The 23527-nt window shown below is 38.2% G+C and overlaps 1 protein-coding gene and 1 long non-coding RNA gene across 9 annotated transcripts in view; both read right to left on the bottom strand.

The window, feature by feature from the left end:
- Positions 1 to 929: 929 nt before the first annotated feature.
- LOC129726143 (serine-rich adhesin for platelets) overlaps positions 930 to 23527 on the bottom strand; it is a 217588-nt gene continuing 194990 nt past the window's right edge. For 2 of the 8 annotated variants that reach the window (XM_055682820.1, XM_055682825.1), the window contains 6 exons: positions 20920 to 21256; positions 20555 to 20575; positions 20148 to 20435; positions 19364 to 19540; positions 5211 to 5251; positions 930 to 2933 (listed from right to left, as the gene is read on the bottom strand). In XM_055682820.1, coding sequence (XP_055538795.1) covers positions 1934 to 2933; positions 5211 to 5251; positions 19364 to 19540; positions 20148 to 20435; positions 20555 to 20575; positions 20920 to 21256 — 1864 coding nt within the window. In that variant the 3' untranslated portion in view covers positions 930 to 1933. The other 6 variants (XM_055682828.1, XM_055682827.1, XM_055682821.1 and 3 more) reach the window with 6 other exon arrangements.
- On the bottom strand, positions 6382 to 19357 carry LOC129726144 (uncharacterized). The gene is made up of 2 exons (XR_008728254.1): positions 18247 to 19357; positions 6382 to 14818 (listed from the first exon to the last, which is right to left on the bottom strand). It is a non-coding gene; the product is annotated as an uncharacterized LOC129726144 (long non-coding RNA).

The raw sequence follows: 23527 nt of genomic DNA, 5'->3' as shown, positions 1-23527 counted from the left end.
TGTTTTCAATTGCAAGGTATATGATTCTGTCGACCGTGCTTAGGAAGCAATCATATAACGACCAATCAGAGATCGAATTTTTCGTTTTGACAAGGCTTGACTATTTTCAATAGTACAATAGTGTGAATAATAAAATTACAGTTATTTTATTTTGGGAAGAATCTTAGAAGATTTTCTAATCTATTGCTGCAAGAACGAAGGAAATCCATCGGATACTAACCGATTTATTAGCATTTGAAATTGGACATATTTTTCACTTTTTTCGGTTTTAGATTTTCATTTCACATCCCTATGTAGCCGAACTTCCTGAGAGAAGTATTCTACTTCAAAATACTACAGGCATAATATCGCCAAATACAAAGGATATTCTTTCGAGTGTTGTTGAATATATATCAAAAATTGAATTCCTGAGGAGGCAGAAAATAAAAATAAGTGCAGCCGCTGAGCAAACACATTGATTCTGTCTGCAGACTCTGTATATTTTGCAACAAAAAATCCCCTAATTACAGTGTTTAGTCCCACGTCACCATTCCATACAACCCTAGGGCTGTATAGTTTCTGAATTTCTGGTATTTCTGGAAAAGTTGGGTTTGCTGTCTCCGTTTCTGTTTGTATCGCTCAATGTTCTGACGGGTGACTCTTCGCAGTATCACTGCCCGCGCAGCGTTCTTTTCATCCAATATCTGCTGACATTCCTCGTCAAACCATTCGTTACGTCGACTCGATGCTTCGCGTATTCCAGCAGACCTCTAGAGGGGCTTCTTCCAGGTCGTCCTCTTCTGGGAGTGCAGCTTCGAGAATAAGCGTGAAGTTTTCGGCGACTTTGGGTTGCTTCAACCGCGCGAGATTATACCTTGGCGGGCTACGGTACCGTATGTTGTCAAAATGGAGAATTGAGGTCATCAGAAACTTAAAGAAAAGAGTGCTCATTTATATGTTCCCGGAATATATTTACCCTTTAAATATTCAGTGATCATTGTGGCCAAATGACAGATTTGTATTTTACTATAATTCCTTTCAAAGTTACTGATTAAAATCGATTATTTCACTGGTTCAATTGTTTTCTGTTTGCTCGAATCGAATGATTCCCATGGTCAAACGATTGGAGTTTTGCTTACCAGCCCCCAACCAGCAAAATCAGGTTTTTTTTCATCATTTATTGTTTATTAGTTTCAGTGAATTTAGCGTCAAAATTTAAATATTTGAAAATTTGATATACTGTATGGAGGTTATACTGTTTTCAAATTGCGTAGTGTGTAATGATGTTTTACGAAACAATTACTTCTTCTGCCTGCAAGGAATAATATAGTAATAGTTGGAAACTTACTCAATATTACTAATAGGTTACTCGCTATTCCATACTCGGCTTCGGGCCACTAGGGCCTGCCTTGTTTTTTAAACTTTGAGTTAAAAATAAAATTCATTTATAGAATACAGGTATAATACGATTGCACGAAACGTTTGTTTGTGTTTGTGTGAAGAGTAGGATAACAACGTAACAAAAAAACAGGGTTAGTTTTTCACTTTTAGCGTCATTGCAGCACCTTATCTAAAAATACAGACTGTTTCTACGAGTGCTTTGGCCGAAAAACAGTGATTGTATCATTTTTTGTGGCAATATGGACCGACGTTTTAATTTTGGTTCTCAAAAAGCTGTTCTAGATTGGGGTTTGGTTTTGTTCCGGACTAAATGTGTTGAGTTTATGTGAGATGTGTTGTAAGCTTGATAAGTCCTATATATTCAAAAGGATCGCGCGCTCTCCTTTCTTGCCAAAGAAGGTTCGCGGTTTGAGTAAATACATGTTTGTTAAGCACATAATTTAGGTTATTGGATCACATTTATGTATAGGTTTTTTTTTCACCAGTTTGTTTGCAAATGTTGTATTTTTTTTTTGTTTTATTTAAATATATAAATAATCATTCTCTTATGCAACTAGATAACTAAACTACTTTCCTTATTACTACTATCATTACATCCAGTCAATCCGTTTGCTAATTTAAGACTATAGATCTTATTGTTTATCGCGTCCTTTTCCGTCTCGGCCGCTTGCTCTTTATCGTCCTCATTTTGCCGGTCTTCGTGCTGGCCATTGCTGCAACCATTTTGCAGCCCATGGTAGCCATTTTCTTTCACACCGTCGATAATTATTTGCACGCCTGACAGGGCGGGTGACGTCGAGTTGCGCTCGATCATGGGCGTGCTAGGCGCTGATTTGGATTTGTGCGCGATGGGCGTTTCTGGGAACGGGTTACACCCGAAAGAGTTTGGGGGTTTGATAGCGCACGATCGCTTTGGCGAGAAAACGCCCGGTGCCAGACTGGAGGGAGAATTTGCCACTCCCTTGCCGTTCATCTGTGTGCGGACCGAGCTTTTGAGCAATTTCGTTCCGTTAGCTGCCGTTGGAAGCGGTGGCGGGGTGGACGTAGAGGCGCCTGCTCCCGAAAGGCTGTGCTGATTTAGTTTGCTGGAAGTCAACACATTACCGATGTGGGTGGTGCGTACGGTTTTCGTTGGTGAAACATTGCTGTTGTTACTGCTTGTGCCGCTGTTGTTGCTGGTGGGGATGTTACTAAGGTTACTGCTGGACCCAAGGGAAGCTCGTTTGTGACTCAAAGTGGACAGAGCCGCATTGGAAGCGCCGGCTAAGAGTCCGTTGTGGTTCGAGTGCTTGATGGACGAGAGCTGCGTGTAGACGGACGAAATTTGCGTTTTTGGCTTGAGGTTCAGCGAGGTGCGGCTACTGCTGATGAGCGCTGAAGGGGTGGAAGTGCTGTTTGCTGGACTGCTGCTGTTGCCATTAGGGATATGATGTTGATGGTGATGATGCTGCTGGTGGTGGGGATGATGACTGTTGCTGGCTGTGAATGCGGAAGATCGGAGACCACTCCGCACGGCTGATGGTTGGGATGGCGTGGATGGTTCACTTCGACTGCTAGGAGTATGTAGAAAAAGAACGATTGTTATCGAGTAATCATTATTCACGAAAATCTGTTGATGATTCGGTGTTAATTCATCATGAAAAGTACTGCACGGAATGTGGAAAAGTGTTTTTACAGATGTCTTAAATGTGAATAATTTTTGCACACATGTTCGTTGTTGTTTTTTTTTTCAAGATATCTTAGGGGCCATCCACATACCACGTGGACAGCTTGGGGGGAGGGGGGGGGTTGGCTAATGTCCACGGTCCATACAATTTTTTTAGAATTTATATGGACAGTTGTCCACGGAGGGGGAGGGGGGGTCAAAATCGTAAAGAATCTGTCCACGTGGTATGTGGATGGCCCCTTAAAGATTTAGAACGAAGAAAATGAAAAAATTCAATTGCTTGCCAGTAATAATACAAATTGAAACAAAAAAGGCCGGAACTACTTCTGTCCGTAACCTCGTATGATACGAATACCAACTCCAAAACGAGCTGAAGTGACCCACACAGGGGGGATCTATCTGTCGAACATCGTGTAACCAACATATTCGGCAACATGGCTTTTGTTTCGGTTTTTGTTCCTTTCGGTCATGAAATTGATCGACGTGAAATATTATAGAATTGGAATGTTTTCCATCAAAGCTCGCGAAACCGCGGAAAACTTTCATGAATGTGTTGTGTAGTGATTTTTCCCCCATTATTGTTCATAGTTACAAACATCATGGACCAACAAACGTCATGGACCAGAGTTGATCTGCAATAACACACACATATATGAAATTTGACAGCAGTGAATCCCCTCTGGACCCACATTAGAGAAATATTTGACTTGGCGGAAATCGTTAATCTGTTTTGTACTCTTCATCTTCTTCGCGTTGAAAATGGAGTTCTCGTTCTACAAAAATATTCGTTATTGAAAGCAACGAGCAAATGTGCAAAGTTTCACACAAAAATTTCACAATATGTGGTTTAATATTATTACAAATCAATCTAGCATTTGAATAAAACAATTGATAAACTACTTAATGAATGGGTTACCTGTGATGATCATTTTACTGGTGAATTTACTAAACACTTTTAGTTACCTCATTTAACTAGCGTTTTGCAGCATGAAAGTACACAAAGAGTAAGACTGTTTGCTGATTTGGGGTTAGGACAAGGGATGAAAACTATAGGGTAATGCTACTAGCAGCTGTTGTCACCGTGTTTTTTTCGTTTACTATTTTTGACCGAAAATAAAAAAGCGTTTAAGGTCACTCTACACAGCGGGGGAGGCCTGTCCGGCTGCTCACCGCTCTACTAGTGCCAGTTTCGTGCCGGACAGGAGTCCACCCGGTTGTGCAACAGATGCAAAATGCAGATGATGTTAATCGCACACAGCAGAAAGTACGACAGTAAGACATCGCAAAGAAATACCTGTCCGAGCTGCAGTCTACGGTTTGTGCGTTTTGTTCGTTTCCAGCAGGCAGTTTGTGGTGTGATTATTAGTTTGCCATCACCATCATCACCATGTTTGCATTTATGTGTGGGTTTGATTAATTCGAGGCGTTCGAAGGCGAGTGCCGATGGGTGATCGTTTTCGCGATTTTGTGGGTCATCGTGGGTGGTGTTAGCGATGGGGAAGCAATGAAGATAAGCGCGTTATCACATGGTCCAAGCAGCATGTTACAGGAAAATTATGAGGTTAGTGTTAGCTGGGTAAAGTTTGGTACTGATAAGAGGTCAGAAGCAAAACAGGAAAAGTTAGCAATCGATATCGGGTTGGGGATCTACTCTAGTGGTGGGAAAAAATAGCCGATAGAAGCAAAACATGGTGTAGCGTGTTTGATAGATTGCACTCTGCATTTCTTGAGACATCGCTCTAGTACTGAACATAAGCAGCTGACCACGAACGGAGAGTTGTCTTATACAGGGTATTATTTGGCTTGAATCGATGCAATCCGTGTTGGGCATTAGAAATCGAGTGAATGCAGTGCATATGGGAGCTAGCATGCGGCACGCGAAACAATAAAATGTGTGGATAATCGCTTTCAATCCAAGAGTGAAGCGATGAACCATCGAACATTCAAAGTCGGTAAAATTTCGAATGGGGAAAAAGTCTGCCACAAATAAAGAACGATGGGGAAGATACTCAACGAAAGCTCTAGGAATGCAAAATGAAAATAGAAAAAAAAAAGCAATTAAGAAAAGCAAAAGAAGAAACCGTGTTATTAAGAAAAATCGATAGCAAATGCAGGCGTAGGATATGAGAGGCCAAACTGTAGAAAAGAATAAAGTAATAATTACCTCGCTAATCCTTCCGGTCCGCCGAATGACAATGGCCTGAGCTGTGGGTAAAAAATCGAGTACAGGTTGCAATTTTTGCTTCTAAAAGTGAGGGATTTAACGCTGGGGTTAGCGACCCCCGTCTGTGTGAGCTTAGTGACATTCGGTAATTTAAGCAACGTTGCATCTAGATTTTTTTCATTAAAAGGGCAGATTTATAAAAAACTTTTTTTTCCAATCAAATAAATAATGAATACATAATATTTTAAACACAATGAGGATTTTTTTTTAATTTTCTCTCTAAAAGAATAGGTTTAACATTGAAAGTATATTTATCTCAACATTCCACTCAGAATGTGGAAAAATGCTTCTAATAATCAGAGAATCTCAAAAAAGAACACGCTCCCGAAATGAATAAGAAAGTTCAATATCGTTTCTAGGAAAAGAAAAAACAAAATGATCCCAAAATTCCCAAATGAACCGCAAATTTAAATCAGAATACGGAAACAACGTTTATAAAAACCAGAAAAGGCCAAACGAAAATTTGTTTCCTGAACTCAATTGTTCCGAATGGAGGAAAATCGCTCCGATCTTTTAATGCCAAAAAAGATCAAAAGTCAAAGCCGAAAAATTATAAATGAACAGCGGATTTTTCGGTATTCTGAACTTTTTTTCGACACCAATTTTCATTGGAGTTTTTTCTGGCCTTCAAAAGCGTTTTTCTTTTCAAATTTTCAGCTAAAATGAGAGTCAAAAAGGGACTAAATTAAGGTGAAACGGAATCGTGGTCTTTTCTTATACAATTTTGAAGTTAGAGCTCTTTTTACTTTTGTAGTTTGAGCGTAAAAAAATCGGCTTCCACTAAATAAACAGCACTCAAATTGCTACTTCAGGCATGCAGCAGTTGTGAAAACAATTAATCAAAGCTTCATGTAGGGTAAATTACCAGTTCTCGTCAGTCTATGTCGTTTGTCATGTTTTAAACTGTCATCCTTCTTTAGTAAGCTGACCAATTTCATCTATTATCTATCTAGCATACTTTCCTACTTTTTATCTTATCGGAAAAATTAAGAAAAGACACAAAAAGTTCAACGGAGCTTCTAATTTTAATTGTAAAAATAACACTCTTACAGTTCCATTTTGGTCGTGCCATTTCCATTTTGGTCAGTATTTTGTTTAGTTCGTCAGTAACAGAGAGGGAAAGAAAGCTTGTAAAACTATACTCGTTTCATCTAGTTTCATTGCTATGAATTGCAAATAAACGTTCTTCGTTATTCCGCCATTCAAAATATAAGTAGAATTCTGACGCCATAAGTTGTACGTGCAAATTAATACTAGTGATGTCATATTTGTATTTTTGTATATGAGCCGTTGAAAGCAACAGCAGCTGAGGTGTGGTGTGGTGAGAGGGAATGTGTGGGGGAAGGAACTACTTCGGCAGCGGTTGAGTTTAGGCGAGAGTAGGAGAGCATACACTGTCATTTTCTTTCTTTTTCTGACAAAAAATCATATTCAAGAGTCAAAAGAATGAGGATATAACAAGTTCTGATCGCTCTCTGTAACAGAGACGAATAACTTCATATACCGAGTTGTGCACATTGAGAACCACGTATTGTGGTGTACACTAATGAATAGAAATATATCGTAAAGAGGAAAGCGAAAAGAGTAGCACCAGCACCGATACATTGTTTTTCGCATACTGACGACGATGTCAACGCATCCTATGCTTGTTTATATGTATTCATTAATCGCTAGAGGTGATTTTTTTCCTTCGCTGCTTGTGAGTGAGAGTGTCCCGACAATCGTAAAATTGTATCACAAACCAAAAAACCAGAGAGGGAAAAAACTGCAAGCGTTGAACCAATTAAAAGGCAGCACAAAACAAGGACACCAGATTAACAGAATTGTCTGTGAAATGTAGATTTTCAGAGTCCGTGGCCGATTTTGTTTTTTTTTTCAAATGGCACATATTTGTTGTTACTTTTTGCGTAGCTTGCAAACTTTTTTCGAATCTGTTTATATTTGCGGATTTTTTTTCCAAAATGTGTGCAGGTTTTTGCTTGTTTAAAAATAAACTTCGATATCGGCCAACATACATTAGCGAACAAACCTTCGATGCAATAAAAACCGACGAACAAAGGAACATTGAGTTGACAATTACAACAGCAAGCAACATTGTGTTAAACGATGAAAAACTTATTTTACTGTCAACACTTGCGACTCAGAAAGAAAGGGGGATAATTGTCCAAGCGATCGCAATCACTTCTCTTTTCCGATAATTATCGTCTCGCGATTCTTCTCTTTTGTTTTGACACTTGGATTCTATCAGCGAAGAGTGAATCATCTGTTTGTAGAGCTACTGGAAATTCCATCTCTGAGAGAGAATGAATTATCTCAGCGAATCTCCGAATTGGTTCACTCGGACTGGCATATCGTACGATGAATGTTAGAACCGACTGAGAGACGAAGTTGACTCACACGCTGAAAAAAATCGCATGTTTATCGCCGATTTTATCGCCGATCACCATCATTGTTTATGATGTCGTTTACTGTGTGAGAACAAAAGGGATCGAGATATTTGCGCAGTGCGCAGCGTGTGCAATGGCTCCAAATTTACCGCAAAATATGTTTGTTCTCTAAATCTGATTACTAAATCTATTTGATTTATAAAGTAGTTTCTTTGTGTAGGAATATGCAAATAGCAATAAGAGTTTTTGCAATTCAATCAACATCAAAACATGGTTTCACATGTCATAAACTCTATTCAAAAAAAGGATACGGCACGTTTCGCAACAGAAACAACTCCTTTTGTTCTGGCAACAAAAACAGCAGCAAACATGCCGTGCTGTCTGCTGACGAAGTAAACCAACCTGTTGGATGTGTTAGGTGAAGTTAAACTTTATTCATCACGTATCCTTCATTAATTGTGAGTGTTAAAAGTGCATGAGTTATTTGCTTTCGCGAGTGCGACAGAACTAAGAATATTTGAGAGTGAACGAGTGTATATTTCTCGAGAAAATCGTAACCAAATATTGCTAGCGGCGAAGATGTGTTTCGTGAATGTTTTCTTCGGCCGGGTGAAATTTCTGGATGTGTTAGAGTTGCAGTTTAATTTTTGTTAAATAGCAATAAATATGTTTGAGTTTTAGATGAAGTGATTCATTCATGCGAACAGAAAAACTTCAACGTTCAAGGTAAGTTCACATACATTGAGTTTCTAAGTGGAATAAAAGCAGTGGAGCTTGGCAAACTGTATCCTGCCCACAATGCATATCACCTGACGAAGCCGTCAATTACCCTACGTAGTCTTTATGAATCAAGAAAAAAATAGATTGCAAAATTCGAGTTGATCGCGACCACGTCCCGTTTCACTTTAAGCTCCAAACAGCGAAAAGGAGTTTCTAAATAACAGAAAATTTAAAAAACATCTATTCCTAAATTGATCTTAGGATGGTGAATTAACGTTTTCAAAGACCGCTCAGAAAAATTAAAGGATGTACAAAATAAAGAAATAAAATTTTTTGATTTTGCATGAAAAATCAAACACAAAATAAAATAAAACAGTATTTTTGAGTTGACCTCGGAATAGCGACGCAAAAAAAAAAAAAAAACAAAATGTTTTCAAAGGTCAGAAAAAAACGAACGAACGAAGGTAACCAAAGGAAATTGACCTTAGAATGGCAAAAAAACGCATCTAAAAACCAGGAAAACTGTAAAAATAAAAAAATTGAATTAGAGAAATCGACAAATTGCAGGCAGAAAAACAACCTGAGTCCAACAAATTTTTACCAAATTAAATTCAAAATAGCGAAAAAAACTCTTCTTAAGGTCAAAAATAATTCCAGGTTGACCCTTTTTAACCTATACGTTCTTGAAGTTATCGAAAAAATAAGCTAAAATTTGATATAACTTTGTAAGGAAAAGTCCTGGAGATATATGACCTTTGGCAAAAATGTATTACCAATTCCTTCGTAATTGATGCCATTGTTAGTAATTGATGCCATTGTTAGCTTCAGACTACGAAGGACGCTGAGAGGTGAAAAAATACCAAAATAACGAAATTTGATTTTTGCCTTTATGACCTATGCACAGTGGGGAATCGCTGGCCATCAGCCAAAAAAAAAATTTTTTTTCGTCAGCTGTTTCATAATATTTTTCCTTTATTGCTATAACATTCAAGTGTCTAAATCCAAAATTTGGGCGCAATATCATGAAATCTGAACTTTTTATGACTTTTCAAAGCTTGGCAAACTGACGTTTTTTGTCTATTTTTGAAAAAAAGTACATTACTTTGAAACGCTCTGTAGCTTCAATGATAGCTTGCATTTTTTTGACGTCAAAGAAAAAGTTGTTGTAAATATTGTGCAAAACAAACCCTTTTCATTAGATATTGTAAAATTTGGTCATAATAGGCCTGACACTAGAAAAAATTAAAAACAACATGATTTTTTGTAGGAAAGTTGCTTAAAAGTTTAGTTGCCGCAGTTTGCCACGGTTGTGACTACATTCAAAATTTAGGTAAAAACGTAAGCTTTCACATGCATACTGTCTGCTGCTGCGCAAAACTGCGCAAATTGTCACTTTCGTGAAAAAAGCGATAGCAGTTTTTTTTCATTTTTTTGAGGTTGAAATTTCAACCAGGGTTAATTTTAATCATAACCATGATACCCCATTAATGGAAATTTATGATATCGAGCTCAATCCGTAAGAATAAAACAAAAATTTGGGTAAAAATTACAAAACTTATCAATTAAAAGTTATAAAATAAGTGTTAAAAAAGAAAATAGCTTATAAACAAATCTTTATGAAACTTTTAATTATGTCAAACTTTATCACTTACTGCAATTTTAAAACAATATTAAAAACATTCAGCTCTTTTCAATTTATGATCATGAAATTCGCTAAACTGATGGAAGTGTTAAATACTAGCAGCAAATTCATACCATCAAACTCCGGCTAACAATAGCCCGTTTGAAGATTGCTTTTGCTTCGCACTCGTTTGCATACAAAAGTAAAGCACACATTTTGCTTTATGAGAAAAAAAAACCAAGAACAGTCGTCGCGCTCCGCATCTTTTCGTATTCATTTAGAACGTTGTGTCATTCCAGTGTCTTGGTTTTCAAATTCATAAAGTCGTTAAATTTTATTATGGAGCCTTCAACTTCAGCGACACCACCTAATTCAATGTCTAGTAAGTTGTCAATTCATGGTGTTATACATGTATTTAAATGCCCTCTTTCAACCATAGAAACCAGATTAGGAAGATAACGTATATATGAAACAATGAAACATCGAAAATTACTAGAAGAAGTGAAAATTGCAGCGAAAGACATTTTTCCTGCTGATAAGTATAATGAACTTCAAATTTTCTGGAAACAATTCAACACGAGATTTAAGCGATCACAGCCAAAGATGATGATGCTGTTGATGATTTTTTCAATTTGTAATTAGTTTGTATTTCTTATGTTGTTTTAGTTTATTCAAAAAAATATATTTATTAAGGCAAAATTTGTTTAGTTCGAGGGGTCGTCCATAAATAACGTATTTTTTTCAATGGGGAGGACGCCCAGTGGCACTACTTGTGGTCAAAGATCATATAATTCTATAAAAAACGAAAAAAGTGCCAAAAAATATTAAAAATTGGGTTTCGTCCTTTATGGACGGCCCCAAACAAAAATAATGCCAAATTCGTGTTCAGCGCCCCAAAATCATGTAAATACCAAGTTTTTGTCGCGTTTATCGACACTTTTTTGCTTGGCCAGCCTTTGTATGGAGTCGCCCCACGGTGCTATGGGGGGACCACAATGTAATGGTAGGAAAAACTACTTCTCAAGGTCAGAAAAGGCTAAACATGAAAATAATCCCAAATTGAGTTCCAAACTGTTAACAAAATATTTCTGAATTCCAACAGAAGTCAATCAATATTTTTTCCAAATTAAGTTTAGAATCGGAAAAAATGGGTTTTAAGGCTACGAAAGGAGAGCAAAAAAGAATCCCAAATTGAGTAGGGTATGCAAAAGTCTGCCGAAGAAATCCATTGCCGAAGACGTTCGATACCTTACGTATAACTAGTGTTTACAAGTAAAATAGATAAAAATTGCCGATTTTCCATGAGTTTACCTTTACACGCTGTGACGAAACTACCCACGCAGCGTCAATAATAGTAATCCACGAGTCAGCAGAAAAAAATGACAGCTCTATCAGTCGAACTCTAATCGTCATGGCGAAAACAGAGAAACTACCCCGTTCAGAAGTGTGCGCGTTCAAAGAACGACATCGTGAGGCACTTTGTGGACGCTGGATACACCCATTCCGCCATCTTCAACATGGCATTATTGGAAAACAATTAGAGCATTAAAAGAAAGCCCGGTTCCGGACGGCCGACAAGCCTGACCGATAAAAAGCTGAAGAGGAAGACCGAGGGATTGGTTACATCGCTGCGTGCGTTTGGCCGGTAGGTCGATGCAACCGGCCAAACAGTGAAAAAGTACCTGGCGAACATGAACATATATGTCAGGAGACGGCAGTCCCGTCCACTGGCTTTGGAGTTGCAGGCAATGACGCAGCGGCAGCGGCTGAATAAGATGGTCAAGTCGATTTTCCCGGTGAATGGCGACGTGGCGATAGAGATGGACGATGAGACCTATCTTACCCAGAATGGCAACGACCGGCAGGGCACTTCGTATTTTTCTTCCCCCACACATTAAGTTTCCTAAGAAGGTGCTACTGTGGCTGACAATCAGTGAGAAGGGGAGAGAAAAACCTCTCTTCTTTCGCTCTAAATTAGCCACGAACGGGGGAATTCATAGTATAAAGTGCTTGCCGAAAGTTGCGTTGTTCATCAAGATATACCATAAGGACGAAGACGCAGTGTTCTGACAGGATCTGGCGTCAGTCCACTTCTCGAAGATCGCTTCGATCGATGGAGGGATGGAGCGGCTGAATATCGATGTGGTACGCAAGTCGGCAAACCCGCTCAATGTCCCCTAGCGGCGTTGAGAATTTCTGGTCAAATTTGAAGCGTAAGATCTACACCAAAAATTTTGTCGCGAAAAATAAGGAGGAATTGACGAATAAAACGAAGCAAAGCAAAGCCTTGGGGCTACATTCCTATTCGGAACTCGACCTTCTGTTTCTTATACACAGACTTCGCAGCCAACTGTTGAGTGTACAGGACAATTGCGGGGTTAGCGCTACAATCCAACTGACATTAACAGTACCTCTCCCGAGCTGAGACTCGAACCTACGACAACTGGTTTGTTAGACCAGTATCGTACCTCGAGACCAACTGGGAGGGGAAATAAAACGAAGATAGAGCTCGAAAACATGCCTACTCGCATATTTTCGTCTGTCGTTGCGAAAGTTCCTATTAATTGCCGGAAGGCCGTCTGCATGAACCTAGAATTTTGAAATGGAGGATGATTGAAAATGAAAACAACGCTTTTTTGACGTAGGATTTCGTCCTACCACACTAAATCGGGTACATTCCGCGGAAACTTAAACCAAACTGTGATTTAGGAATAGGAAGATTTTAAACAATAATTACTGTCAAATCATACGATGAATTACAATAACCAATATGTTAGATAGTTAAATGATGGACAATTTTGTGACCTGCGACAATGTTTGTTTGCCTTTCTTAGCTTTGTGCCATTTTCATGTATTCTGATTTTCGTTTGTTACTTTACATGTTATAAATAGTGTGGTAAGAGGCGTCGTACTCAAATTCCGTAACGCATGAAGCGAGGAGGGGGGGGGGTAGGTTGGTTGAGCAAATGGACTAAAAATTCACAAACATTCGCCGGCTCTTACTCTCCTAAAAGTTTGTAGATGTAGGAATTTAGTCTTTCGATTTTATGCCGTTCACGATTATTTACTGAATATCGAAGATGAAATGAAACAACAATAACTTATAACCGTTGCAAAAATATTCAATGCTTGTCGATCATATTCGTGAGATAAACTTTTAATCGCCATCAGCAGCAGCGTTGAAGTTTTTCCTCGATTGCACAAGAACAGAAATGAACGAATAGAAGTGTACCGCTGCAAAACGAATAGTACCGCTGTGTAGCGCTAAAATGTACGAAAATAATTGTACCGCAATCATAGACAGACCTGCGACGCTCTGCTCCACATACACTGTACGGTACTGATGCTCTTAAAATGTTAATGTTTTTTTTTCAAGACATCAGTTTTTGCTACACTCTAACAGCAGGTTAAGAAAATGGTCAAGACGACGGGTTGTTTTAAACTTTTCGAAGAATCTTTATCTTCAAGACATCAAATTAGTCTAAGTTCATGGAAGCAAACATAAATTGACCTATTGGAACGGAGAAACTCTGCCATTTTTTTCCTGATATTGATACAGAGAATATCACGAAATGGTTGGTGTCCATTCACTTCGTCTGTGCTAGGAATGCTCGCATGTGATTGGATCATTGTTCTCGTTGTATTCGAAACTTTTTATCCTTTGAACGTTCTGTACGATCACCGTTCCTGCACGTTCTTACATAATCTCATCAGTTCACAAGCTCCTGTACCTCTGTACCGAAAGCTGAGTTTCCTCCGAGGACAACATTGCACAGTGGCAGCTCTCTGAACAAAGGTCGAAAAAAACCTAAAAATGTTTTTTTAATGATTGGAAATTACATATTACAGTGGAATTTTGATTTTATCACGGACAAAAAAACACTTTCCAGTAAATTTAGCGAAACTTAGGATTCGAGGAAATAATGAAGGTTAGTAATTTTTGTTACATAGCAGAGAAATCTAACGAAAAATTCTAATTTTTATCATTTTACCAAGTCCACAGTTTCGTTGGATTCACGGGAGGATCTTTTTTTGATCGTGATATCGAAATTCCACTGTATTACAATTTTGGGGTGGTGAACTCATTTCTGATGTCAAAAAATGTTTAAAATAGCAATTTACGCACCAAAAGTGCCGTTAGGTCTTTTTCATGATCAGATTTTTTTTGCTCCAATCATGTTTTAAATCATGTTTTAGTAGGGGAACCGCTTTTGTATTCATCTCAATATCTACATCTTTAGAATCGTATTTTTTTGTTTGGTTTGTGGGCTACTCCTTTATGAATTAGGGTGATGTAAAAATCGTCGCATTTTATTTTGAAAAATTTTTGCTTTTAAGCCGTTTGAGCAATTCAAGATCTTTCTACGACAAGTGAGAGGTCTTTTAAAGAAAATTATGAGATCGTATGGTAGTTTATTTTATCGTCATTAAAAATATAAAAGACGATATATTTTTTTCTCCTCAATTCAATTTATCCCCTCTTTATGCAACTTGTAGTACTGGAAGCGGTTTACAATTTTATATAACAATGCTCGAGACTACTGGAAAAAACTTCAATTGTACTTCCCAGTCAATCATTTTGTTTAAATATACGAAACTGAATAGTTTACAACTGACCACTATACGTCTCCTCAGTTTTAATTTCAAAATATCTCTCTATGAGCAATGATGTGCAAAACGTGACCCATAAATCTGAAAAGTACAATATATTTCCCATTGATTGTTGGTTATCCGATCGTTTCGAACTGTTTCACAAGATTGTACGGTAGAAATGAAATTAGAAATACATGTTTTTTTGGCATCCCTGCAATATGTTTTACCTCGATTTAGGGTTGTTGATATTTTATCGATATTTGATATTATCGATATTCGCTCGCCACAATATCGATATTTTTAACCGATATTGGCGCCTTTGATATTATCGATATTTTGATATTGCGACTCGATATTGCTGTCCGATATTCTTGGTTGCCATCAGGGGAGTGCTGCCGGTAAAGTTTTGCCTACCGATCATAAATTCATCATGGCATCGAAATTAAATTTAAAATGCTTACACACAATATAAGATATTCATTGAAAGTGCACATTATACTGAAAACAAACGTTAAGCAGGGTGGCCACTCAAAACTCGAAATTAAATTACCGGTTTTTCCCGTTTTTTTCCGGTTTGTTCAAATAATTTTCCCGGTTTATTTGTACTTCAGAATTTTGCATTTTTTCATACAGTTAAGGATTTAAAAAGCGTGACTGTCGATTTACATCCCATTATCGAATTACATTCTAATATAGTCACTTTTTATGCGGGTTCAGGCTTATCAAAATCTAGAGATATTGTTGCAGAAATTCGAAAAATGTGACGGACGTTATCTTTTCCAAAAGGATAACGTTTGCGGTAAAAAAAATGGTACCCCGCCCCGTCAAAAACGGACATCATGCGGCACTTTGTAGACGTCGGGTATGCCCTTTCCGGCATCTACAATATCTTGAAACAATTGTACAACGATCAAAGCATCGAAAGAAAGCCCAGTTCCGGACGGCCAACGACCCTGAACGACAAGAAGCTTCAAAGGATGCTGAAGAGGAAGACCGAGGGAAAAGTGGCTAAATCGCTGCGTGCACTTGGCCGGGAGGTTGGTGCATGCGGTAAAACAGTGAAAAAGTTTTTGGAAAACATGGGCATACATGTCAGGAAGCGGCAGTCCCGTCCACTGGTGCTAGTCTCGGAGCTGCAAGCAATGACGCAGCGACAGCGGTTTAAGATGGTCAAGTCGATTTCCCCGGCAAATCGCGATGTGGCAGTGGTGATTGGCGACGAGACCTATCTAACCTTAGATGACAACGATTAGTAGGGCACTTCGTAATTTACCTCCCCTACGAAGAAAGTGAGCACCGAGGTGAATAATATTTCACAGACCAGGTTCCCCAAGAAGGTGCGGCTGTGGTTGACAATCAGCGAGAAAGGGATGTCAAAGTAGCTCTTCTTTTGCTCCGGGCTGGCCGTGAACGAGGAAATTTATAGTACGAAGTGCCTGCCAGAAGTTGCGTCGTTTATCAAGAAATACCATAAGGGCGAAGACGCGGTGTTCTGGCCAGATTTGGCCCACTACTTGAAGGGATCGTTGGAGGAGATGGAGCGGCTAAATATCGATGTGGTACCGAAGTCGGCGAATCCGCTCAACGTCCCCCAGCTGCGTCCCATCGACAATTTCTGGGCAAACTTGAAGTGCAAGATCTATTCCAACAATTTTGTCGTGAAAACGGAGGAGGAATTAATAAAAAACAAAGAAAAAGCTTGAAAACATGCCTGCACGCATGTTTTCGCCCGCCATGGCGAATGTTCCGGTTAACTGCCGGAAGGCCGCTCGCAAGGGCGTAGAATTTTTAAAACTTATAAACAACACATATAATACTCATTACCGGGGACTCCTAGGCCAAATTAAGTTTGTAGGAACCGTTTTTACCTCAACCACCTAAGATTCAATATATGTATATAAAAGAATTACACTTAAACACATTAGCTTTAAGAGCACGGGCCGTGGCATTCTTCTTTCTGGCTTCTTCATCTTGATCTGAATTCTCCTTCTTCTTTGTCTTCAACAATTCAACATATCGGCTATGTGAAACGCGAGCGTAATAGATTAAGGACTTGGTGATATCAATTTCGTCTTCACCACCGGCATCCTGCACTGCATCGTACACCAACCGCTGGATCAAAATCTCCTTAATAAACATGGTCAAGTTAGGACGTTTCTTGCCTAAACCAGCTATCAGATCTCTACAGAAAGTATCAAGGCGTTTTTCACTACGGCGGTAGGAAGTCAGCAATGTCTCCGTCGAATGCATACTCAACAGTTGTGAGCATTCTTGGCGAAATCTGTCAACTACAGTTCCCGCGAGATTATCTTTGTGAACCATTTGCTCTAGGCGAAATTCGAGCCGTTTGACAGCTACTTCCGGGGAGCTTACCGTGGTCAAGTTAGCTTCCAAGAGAGAGATGAATAAAAACTAAACTGATATAAGCACTGTGAGAAGTGAGTTGAATATACTGGCAGCCGGGGTGAGATTGTGCCATCCAGCCCGTGATCTGTCAGCCATCTCTTCCGGGTCAGAAGACCAGTCTTTCTTGGTCGTTTTCCAGAAAACTTATTCAAGAAATTTTAGTGATCGCCATGAGATAGCTGACAATCTCACCCCGGCTTGTAATATTCAGTGAAATTCCCGTTTTTTTTCCCGGTTTTTCCCGGTTCCAAACAATTCCAGGTTTTTTCCCGGTTTTCTCGGTTGGGTGGTCACCCTGGTTAAGGCTTGGTTTCTCCATTGATAAATATATTTATTCGAAAATAGGTCAATAGCAATTAAAGGACGTTTACTCTATTTCAGCTATTTTAGGGCAAACCAACTAAAAAGTAGGTACCAGAATTGTTGGCATTAGAATCAATAAGTGGTAGATGGAAAATGTAAGCAGTTCGACAGAAATATGGTTGCCATATTTCCATTTTTATTGACAGCTTGTATAGAGCGAATTTCCAGAAAATTGGGTGTGGAACTTCTCGGGGCAATAACCACCACATTAAACCGATCAAATGCGATGCCTTGGTGTTGCATTGGGATGGCAGAATCGATGAATTTCAGTAAAGAATCGGTGTTACATAAGCGATAACATGAATGTTCACGTAGGATGCTTTAGTAACTGGCTGGTGATTAGTCAATGGATCAGTGACGATTAGGAGACGCGGCTCACGAAACGTCGGTTTAATCTGAAAATGCACCTTGCGTAAAGCGATCAGCAATCGGCCCACTGACCTAACGGACGAGATGAAATAGCAAACACTTCGCCGGAATATGCAATACTAAAGCAGGTATTAGACGACGCAAATATTTGCTATTTTTGGTACGATTTTTATTTGCACAAAATAAAATCTGTATTGAAAAATAGCAAATATTTGCTTCGTCTAATACCTGCTTAAGGCATGAAACATGCTGAACGCCAACGCGACCGATCGGGTGAGATTCTCGCCGTAGGTTAATGAACAACTCTACTCACGGCTGTTTAATAACTTCGGCAAAAATCTCGCCCGATCGCTCACGTTGGCGTTCAGCTTGTTTCAGGGCTAACTGAAGGCCAAACAAAAAATATATGAGGAAAATATCGATAAAATATCGATATCGGCAGATTTCAGTATCGATGTTGCCTCAAATATCGATAAAACCAATATCGATATTTTATTTTCAATATCGACAACCCTACCTCGATTGAGAAATTGGTTGTATTTTTGCCAAGTCTTGAAAATCAACCAAAAAGTACATAAATTTCCCTTCAAAATGAAACTTGTTGAATCAAAATCGGATCATAACTGAGGGAGTTACGCTGGTGTTTGAAGTTAAGCTAAAAATTGTGATCTCAAACATGAAAACCTTCAAAACTGCCGGATATACCAACATTCAAAGTGCGATTAAAAATCATCTCAGCCGATTGTCAGAAAACTTTGGGAATAGGTCATTTACAGATTGAGAATCTTCGGAAAAATGCAAAACATCAAAAATATTGACAAGAAAAATCGAGGTTTTTTTCCGGCCTCCGACCACTGTGCATCGTGGTGGTGCCTGTAAACATGACCTCAGGTTACGCCAATTCGTTGTTAAAATGCGGTTTCCTGGACGAAGATCCTGAGAGTCGAAATTCACGAAAGCATTAGAATGAAGCGAACAAGAAATGTAGTTCTTTAACGGTGATAAACAATCCAGCGGAACGAGCACCTGGGGCTGCAGGACACTAGGTACAATGGTTTTGGTTCAAAATCCGGTGAAGAAATGAAAAATGCACTTCTGAAGGTGGCAAAAAACTGTAACAATTCGTCGAAAAAGTTAGTTATTGATTACCTTACTTTATAGTTTATGATTAAAATTGATTTGATGAACTTTATTTCTTTTCTGTCTTCGGCGAAGTATTTCTCCATAAAATTTTTTTATTGCTCAACGGTACTAAACTTAAATGGCTCACAGTACCTGCTTTAAACGAGTGAATGCCAAAATGTTCCAAAATATCGACCTTCGGAAAATCAAACAAAATGTTATTCCTTTTGGGAACCTGAATTGCTCTGGGAAAAATCAGGCTTCAAAAAAACTACGCCTAAAAACCCAGAAAAGAATCATCCTAAAAATGGAAGCAATAAAGGTTTTTTGGCAGAATATTTTGGCCTTTTTAAAAAGAAGTCTAGATGTGAGTTTCTTTGGAGATCGCAGATTTGCAAAGCTGCCTAAACTACCGAGGTCACCAACCTCACATAGTTTTACTGAATTCCGATGAATTGGCGTAAAATCCTTCAAGCTGAAAATGATCTAAAAAGGAACATCGATCTGCTTACCCTCTCTGTTTGGGTTGCCGTGCTGATGGTATCGATCGACTTGTCGGCTACCGCATCCCCCGAGCCGCCGTCGGAACCGTTCGGTAGGCCTGCCTGGAGCTTCTCCCGTTCAGCTTCGTACTTTTCGATCAAGTTCTGCTGCTGGCGGATGGTGCGATCTTTGGCGGTGATTTCACCCTTTCGAAGATAAGGAAAAATGGAAGGAAACACAAAAATTATTGTGGCGTTTTTGTGGCGCCGGAAGCGTATGGAAACTAGAGTAATGTACGACTTTAGTAATCTGTCGGGAGAAATGACTAGTTTTGGGGTAGGCTAGGGGAAGAAGCTTCACAACGAACTTTACGCCCAAAAATTAGGTAAGCAAAATAATGAGTTTTGAGAAACACGTAAACAATAATTGAATGGTATTTATAGTCTCGAGGTGCTAAAAGATTCAAAATGTGGCTTAAATTTTGAGAGCTTTCGAGGCGTCCAGATTGAGCTATGAACAAAAGAATGCTTTTTTTTCATAAATTAACACATTTTTAGCAGTTTTTAGATATCAAAATAACGAGTAAAGTAGTATAAATAAAATGGTAGCAGCTACCTTGCAGTCCAAATACTGGGGCTTTTGGTAAATAAAAGTGTCCAGGTATTGAAATAAGAGAGCAATTTTTTGTGAACTGGCATACAACATAGTTTATCAATATCCAGCACACGGCAGAGATAAACGGGTTTTTGTTCAGATTCTTAACTAACTTAAAATAAGAGTAAAAAATCAACAGGAAGTTGAACGTGCAAATACCTGAAGGTAAACCACCTGTCTTCTGAGATCCGCCAGCTCCTGCCGCTGGTCCTCGAGCAGAGCCAGTGCCACCACGCCGGACTCTTTGATGAGGAGATTCTCCTGCTGCTTGCTGTCCACGCTGGACGTCCCGGTGGCGATTCCGCTTTCCTCTAGCAGCGAAGCGGCTGCTTCCAGTACCGACGCCGTTGTTGCTGCTGTCGTTGTTGTTGCCGTTGTTGCTGCTGCCGTCAGAGCAGTAGTGAAGAATTGCCCATTATTGTTTTCAAATGGGTTGAGAGTATCGGTCTGTTGTTTGGGTTGAGAAAAACAAATGAGAGGTTAAAAGTATCCCATATGCTGCAAACGTATGCAGAGTGTAACGAGTGAAAACGTAATCAACAATAATTAATAATACAAAAACATACCATCATCAAATTTTCTTCATCCTGGAATTTTGGTTTTTATTTATGCAACGTGCAGACACAAAAAGTTGGCAACATAGAACGGGTTACATACACACAGGAGCGAAGAACAGAAGTTTCGGGAGAAAGGATGAAGAAAATATGGAAATAAAAAACGAAGAAAAGAAACAACTTATCAAACTATTCCGCAAATCCTAAACAAAAGTAAAAAGATGACATTATTCACACAAGCACTAAAATAGGCCAATTTTTGCCCATGCAATCTAATCATGTACAAAACAACAGTGCCGGCTGCTTGACTGTGTAAAGGTGCGTATTGATGTTTAACACATCGGTTGGATCTTCTCCTCCCCTCCCCCATCCATTACCTCCTGCAGAATTCGGCGAAGTCGCACCAGCTGCTTCTTGAAGTGAACCACATCCTGTAGCATCGAGTTGCGCAGGGACTTGTCCAGCAAGGTCAGATCCTCCGCCGAATTGGTGGCCGTCGAGGCCGAGTCCGACATGGTGCTACCACCGTTGGTGAAATTGTTGTTGAACTGATTGAGGGTGGCCGTCTTGTAGGACGCCGACAGGGCCGTCCGCCTGGGCAGGCTATCCATCGAGCGAGGACTTTCGGATCCACCGGTGCCGCAGTTGGTTGGCGTGGCATTGTTCTGCAGACGTCTGGTCAGCAACCGGGTTGCTCTTGTCGGTAGCTGAGATCTGCAAGGGGAGAGAAAATAAAATGATTTTTGAGTCCTATTTTTCTGAGGAGGTGTTGAAAAATATTAAGATTAAATGGTTGATTTTTTATGGTAGATATGCAAAAGAGCAAAGAAATCAACAAAAACCAGAATGAAAGATTAGTACCACTAGATATTATAAATCAGAACCAGAAATTCGGAATCATATGTCAGAATATGCCATTAACTACTAGAAATCATTCGCACATCTAAATTTGGAACCCGAAATATATTAATTGCCAAATGTTAGAAATCAAACATACGAAATTAGTTGCAGCCTGAATATTTAGATAATACAATTTTAGTAATGATCGGATATTGAAAGTTTCTTAAAAAAGAGAAAAATTTCGAAATAAAAAGTTTATTTATCCTTGTAAGAGACAAGAAGTAAGAATGATTATACATAGCTATTAAATGTCTCCAAATCATAGTCCAAAATCTTCAAATGAAAGTTCAAAATTTATAATAATGAAAAAACTTGCTAAGAAATAAGAATATGAAATGAGATATTGGCATAAGTAATGGGAGAAAACCAATGTAAATTAAGAAACAAAACGCGAGATTGCGAAATGACAATTGAGTAACGAAAACTGAGAAATAGAAAAGAAGAAATGAAAAATGCAATATACGAAATCAGATATCATAAAACAGACATAAGAAATCAGACATCAGAAATGAGAAACCAGAATTCAGGAAAAAATGAAAAATCCACAATCAGAAATCAAAGAGTTAAAAATTAGAAACCAGAAGTTAGAAAAAAGGAATCTGATATCACAAATCAGAAATTATAATCAGGTATCATAGATCAGATCACAAATTTAAGGTATAAGACACAGGAATCCGTAATCAGAGAACAGAAATCAGAAATGAAAATTAACGGAAATAAGAAACCAAAATTCAAAATAAAAAATGACAATTTTGAAAACAGAAATTTTTTAAACAAAAATTAGTAAACAATATTCAGAAATTTGAAATCAGCAATAAAAAGCCAAACATCTATATCAAAATTTAGATAAGCAAGAAAATATAAATTTCATAGATTTTTTCTCGGTCGATTTTTTGAAACTTTGTATTGGTTCGCAGATCGAAGATATAAATCTACGTTTTTTAAATTTTTTTTCAAAACATAGACAAATTTAACTATGCAAAGTACGAGAAAAGTTTTCAATGTTTTGAATGAGAAATCAATAATGAGTAATGAGGAATTATAAATGAGAATTGAGAAATGCGAAATGAGAAATGAAAAACAAGAACTAAGATATGAGGGATGAGAAATGATAAATGACCAATAAGAGTGAAAAATTATAAATATTGAAAGAAAAATAAGGAAATAGATAAGAGAAACGAAAAAAGAGAAATGCCAAATGAGAAACAGAAAAGGTGAAAAAATAACCAAATAAGCGAAATAGGAAGTGAGATATGGAAAATATAAAAGGGAAAATGAGAAATGAGAACTGAGAAATGATAAATGAGATATGAGAAATAGTAAATGCGAAATGAGATATGAGCAATCATAAATGAAAAATAAACAATGAGAACTTAGAATTGAGAACTAAGATATGTGAAATGAAAACGTAGAAAAGAGAAATGAACAAAAAGAAATGAGGAAAATAATTAATGAGAATTTGAATTTGATACGGAAAAAGAGACAAGAGCTATAGAAATTAAAAATATTACACGGAAAATAAGAAATCGAGAACGAGACAAGAGAAATGAGAAACGAATAATGAGAAATTAGGCATGATGAACAGGAAATGACTGAAAATACATGAAAAATGAGAAAAGAAATATGAAGTGAGATACGAGAAATGAGGAATGAAAAATGAAGAATGAGAAACGAGAAATGAAAAATGAGAAATCAAATATGAGACATAAGAAATTAGGAACTAGAAATGAGAACTGATAAATGAGATATGAGAAAAGGGAAATGTGAATTGAGGAACGAAAAATAAGAAATGAGAACTGAGAAATGGGAACAGATAAATTTGAAATGAGAACCTAAAAAGGTATGAGAAATAGGAAATGAGAAGAAATGAGAAATGAGAACTGAGAAATGGGAATAGAGAAATGTGAAATGAGAACCTAGAATGAAAAAATGATCAATGAGAAATTCCAAATAAGAAGTGAGAATGAGAATATGATCCTAAAAAAGAGAGAAGATGCAAGAGAAATCAAAATGTCCAATGAATAATGGAAAGAGAAATGAGAAACGGAACATACGAAATTAGGAATGATGAACAGCTAATGACAA

The sequence above is a fragment of the Wyeomyia smithii genome, chromosome 2 (genome assembly GCF_029784165.1).
Source record: "Wyeomyia smithii strain HCP4-BCI-WySm-NY-G18 chromosome 2, ASM2978416v1, whole genome shotgun sequence".
In the NCBI taxonomy this organism is placed as follows: Eukaryota; Metazoa; Arthropoda; class Insecta; order Diptera; family Culicidae; genus Wyeomyia; species Wyeomyia smithii.
Note: the sequence above shows the minus strand (reverse complement) of the source record. Positions and strands in the feature narration are given on the sequence as shown.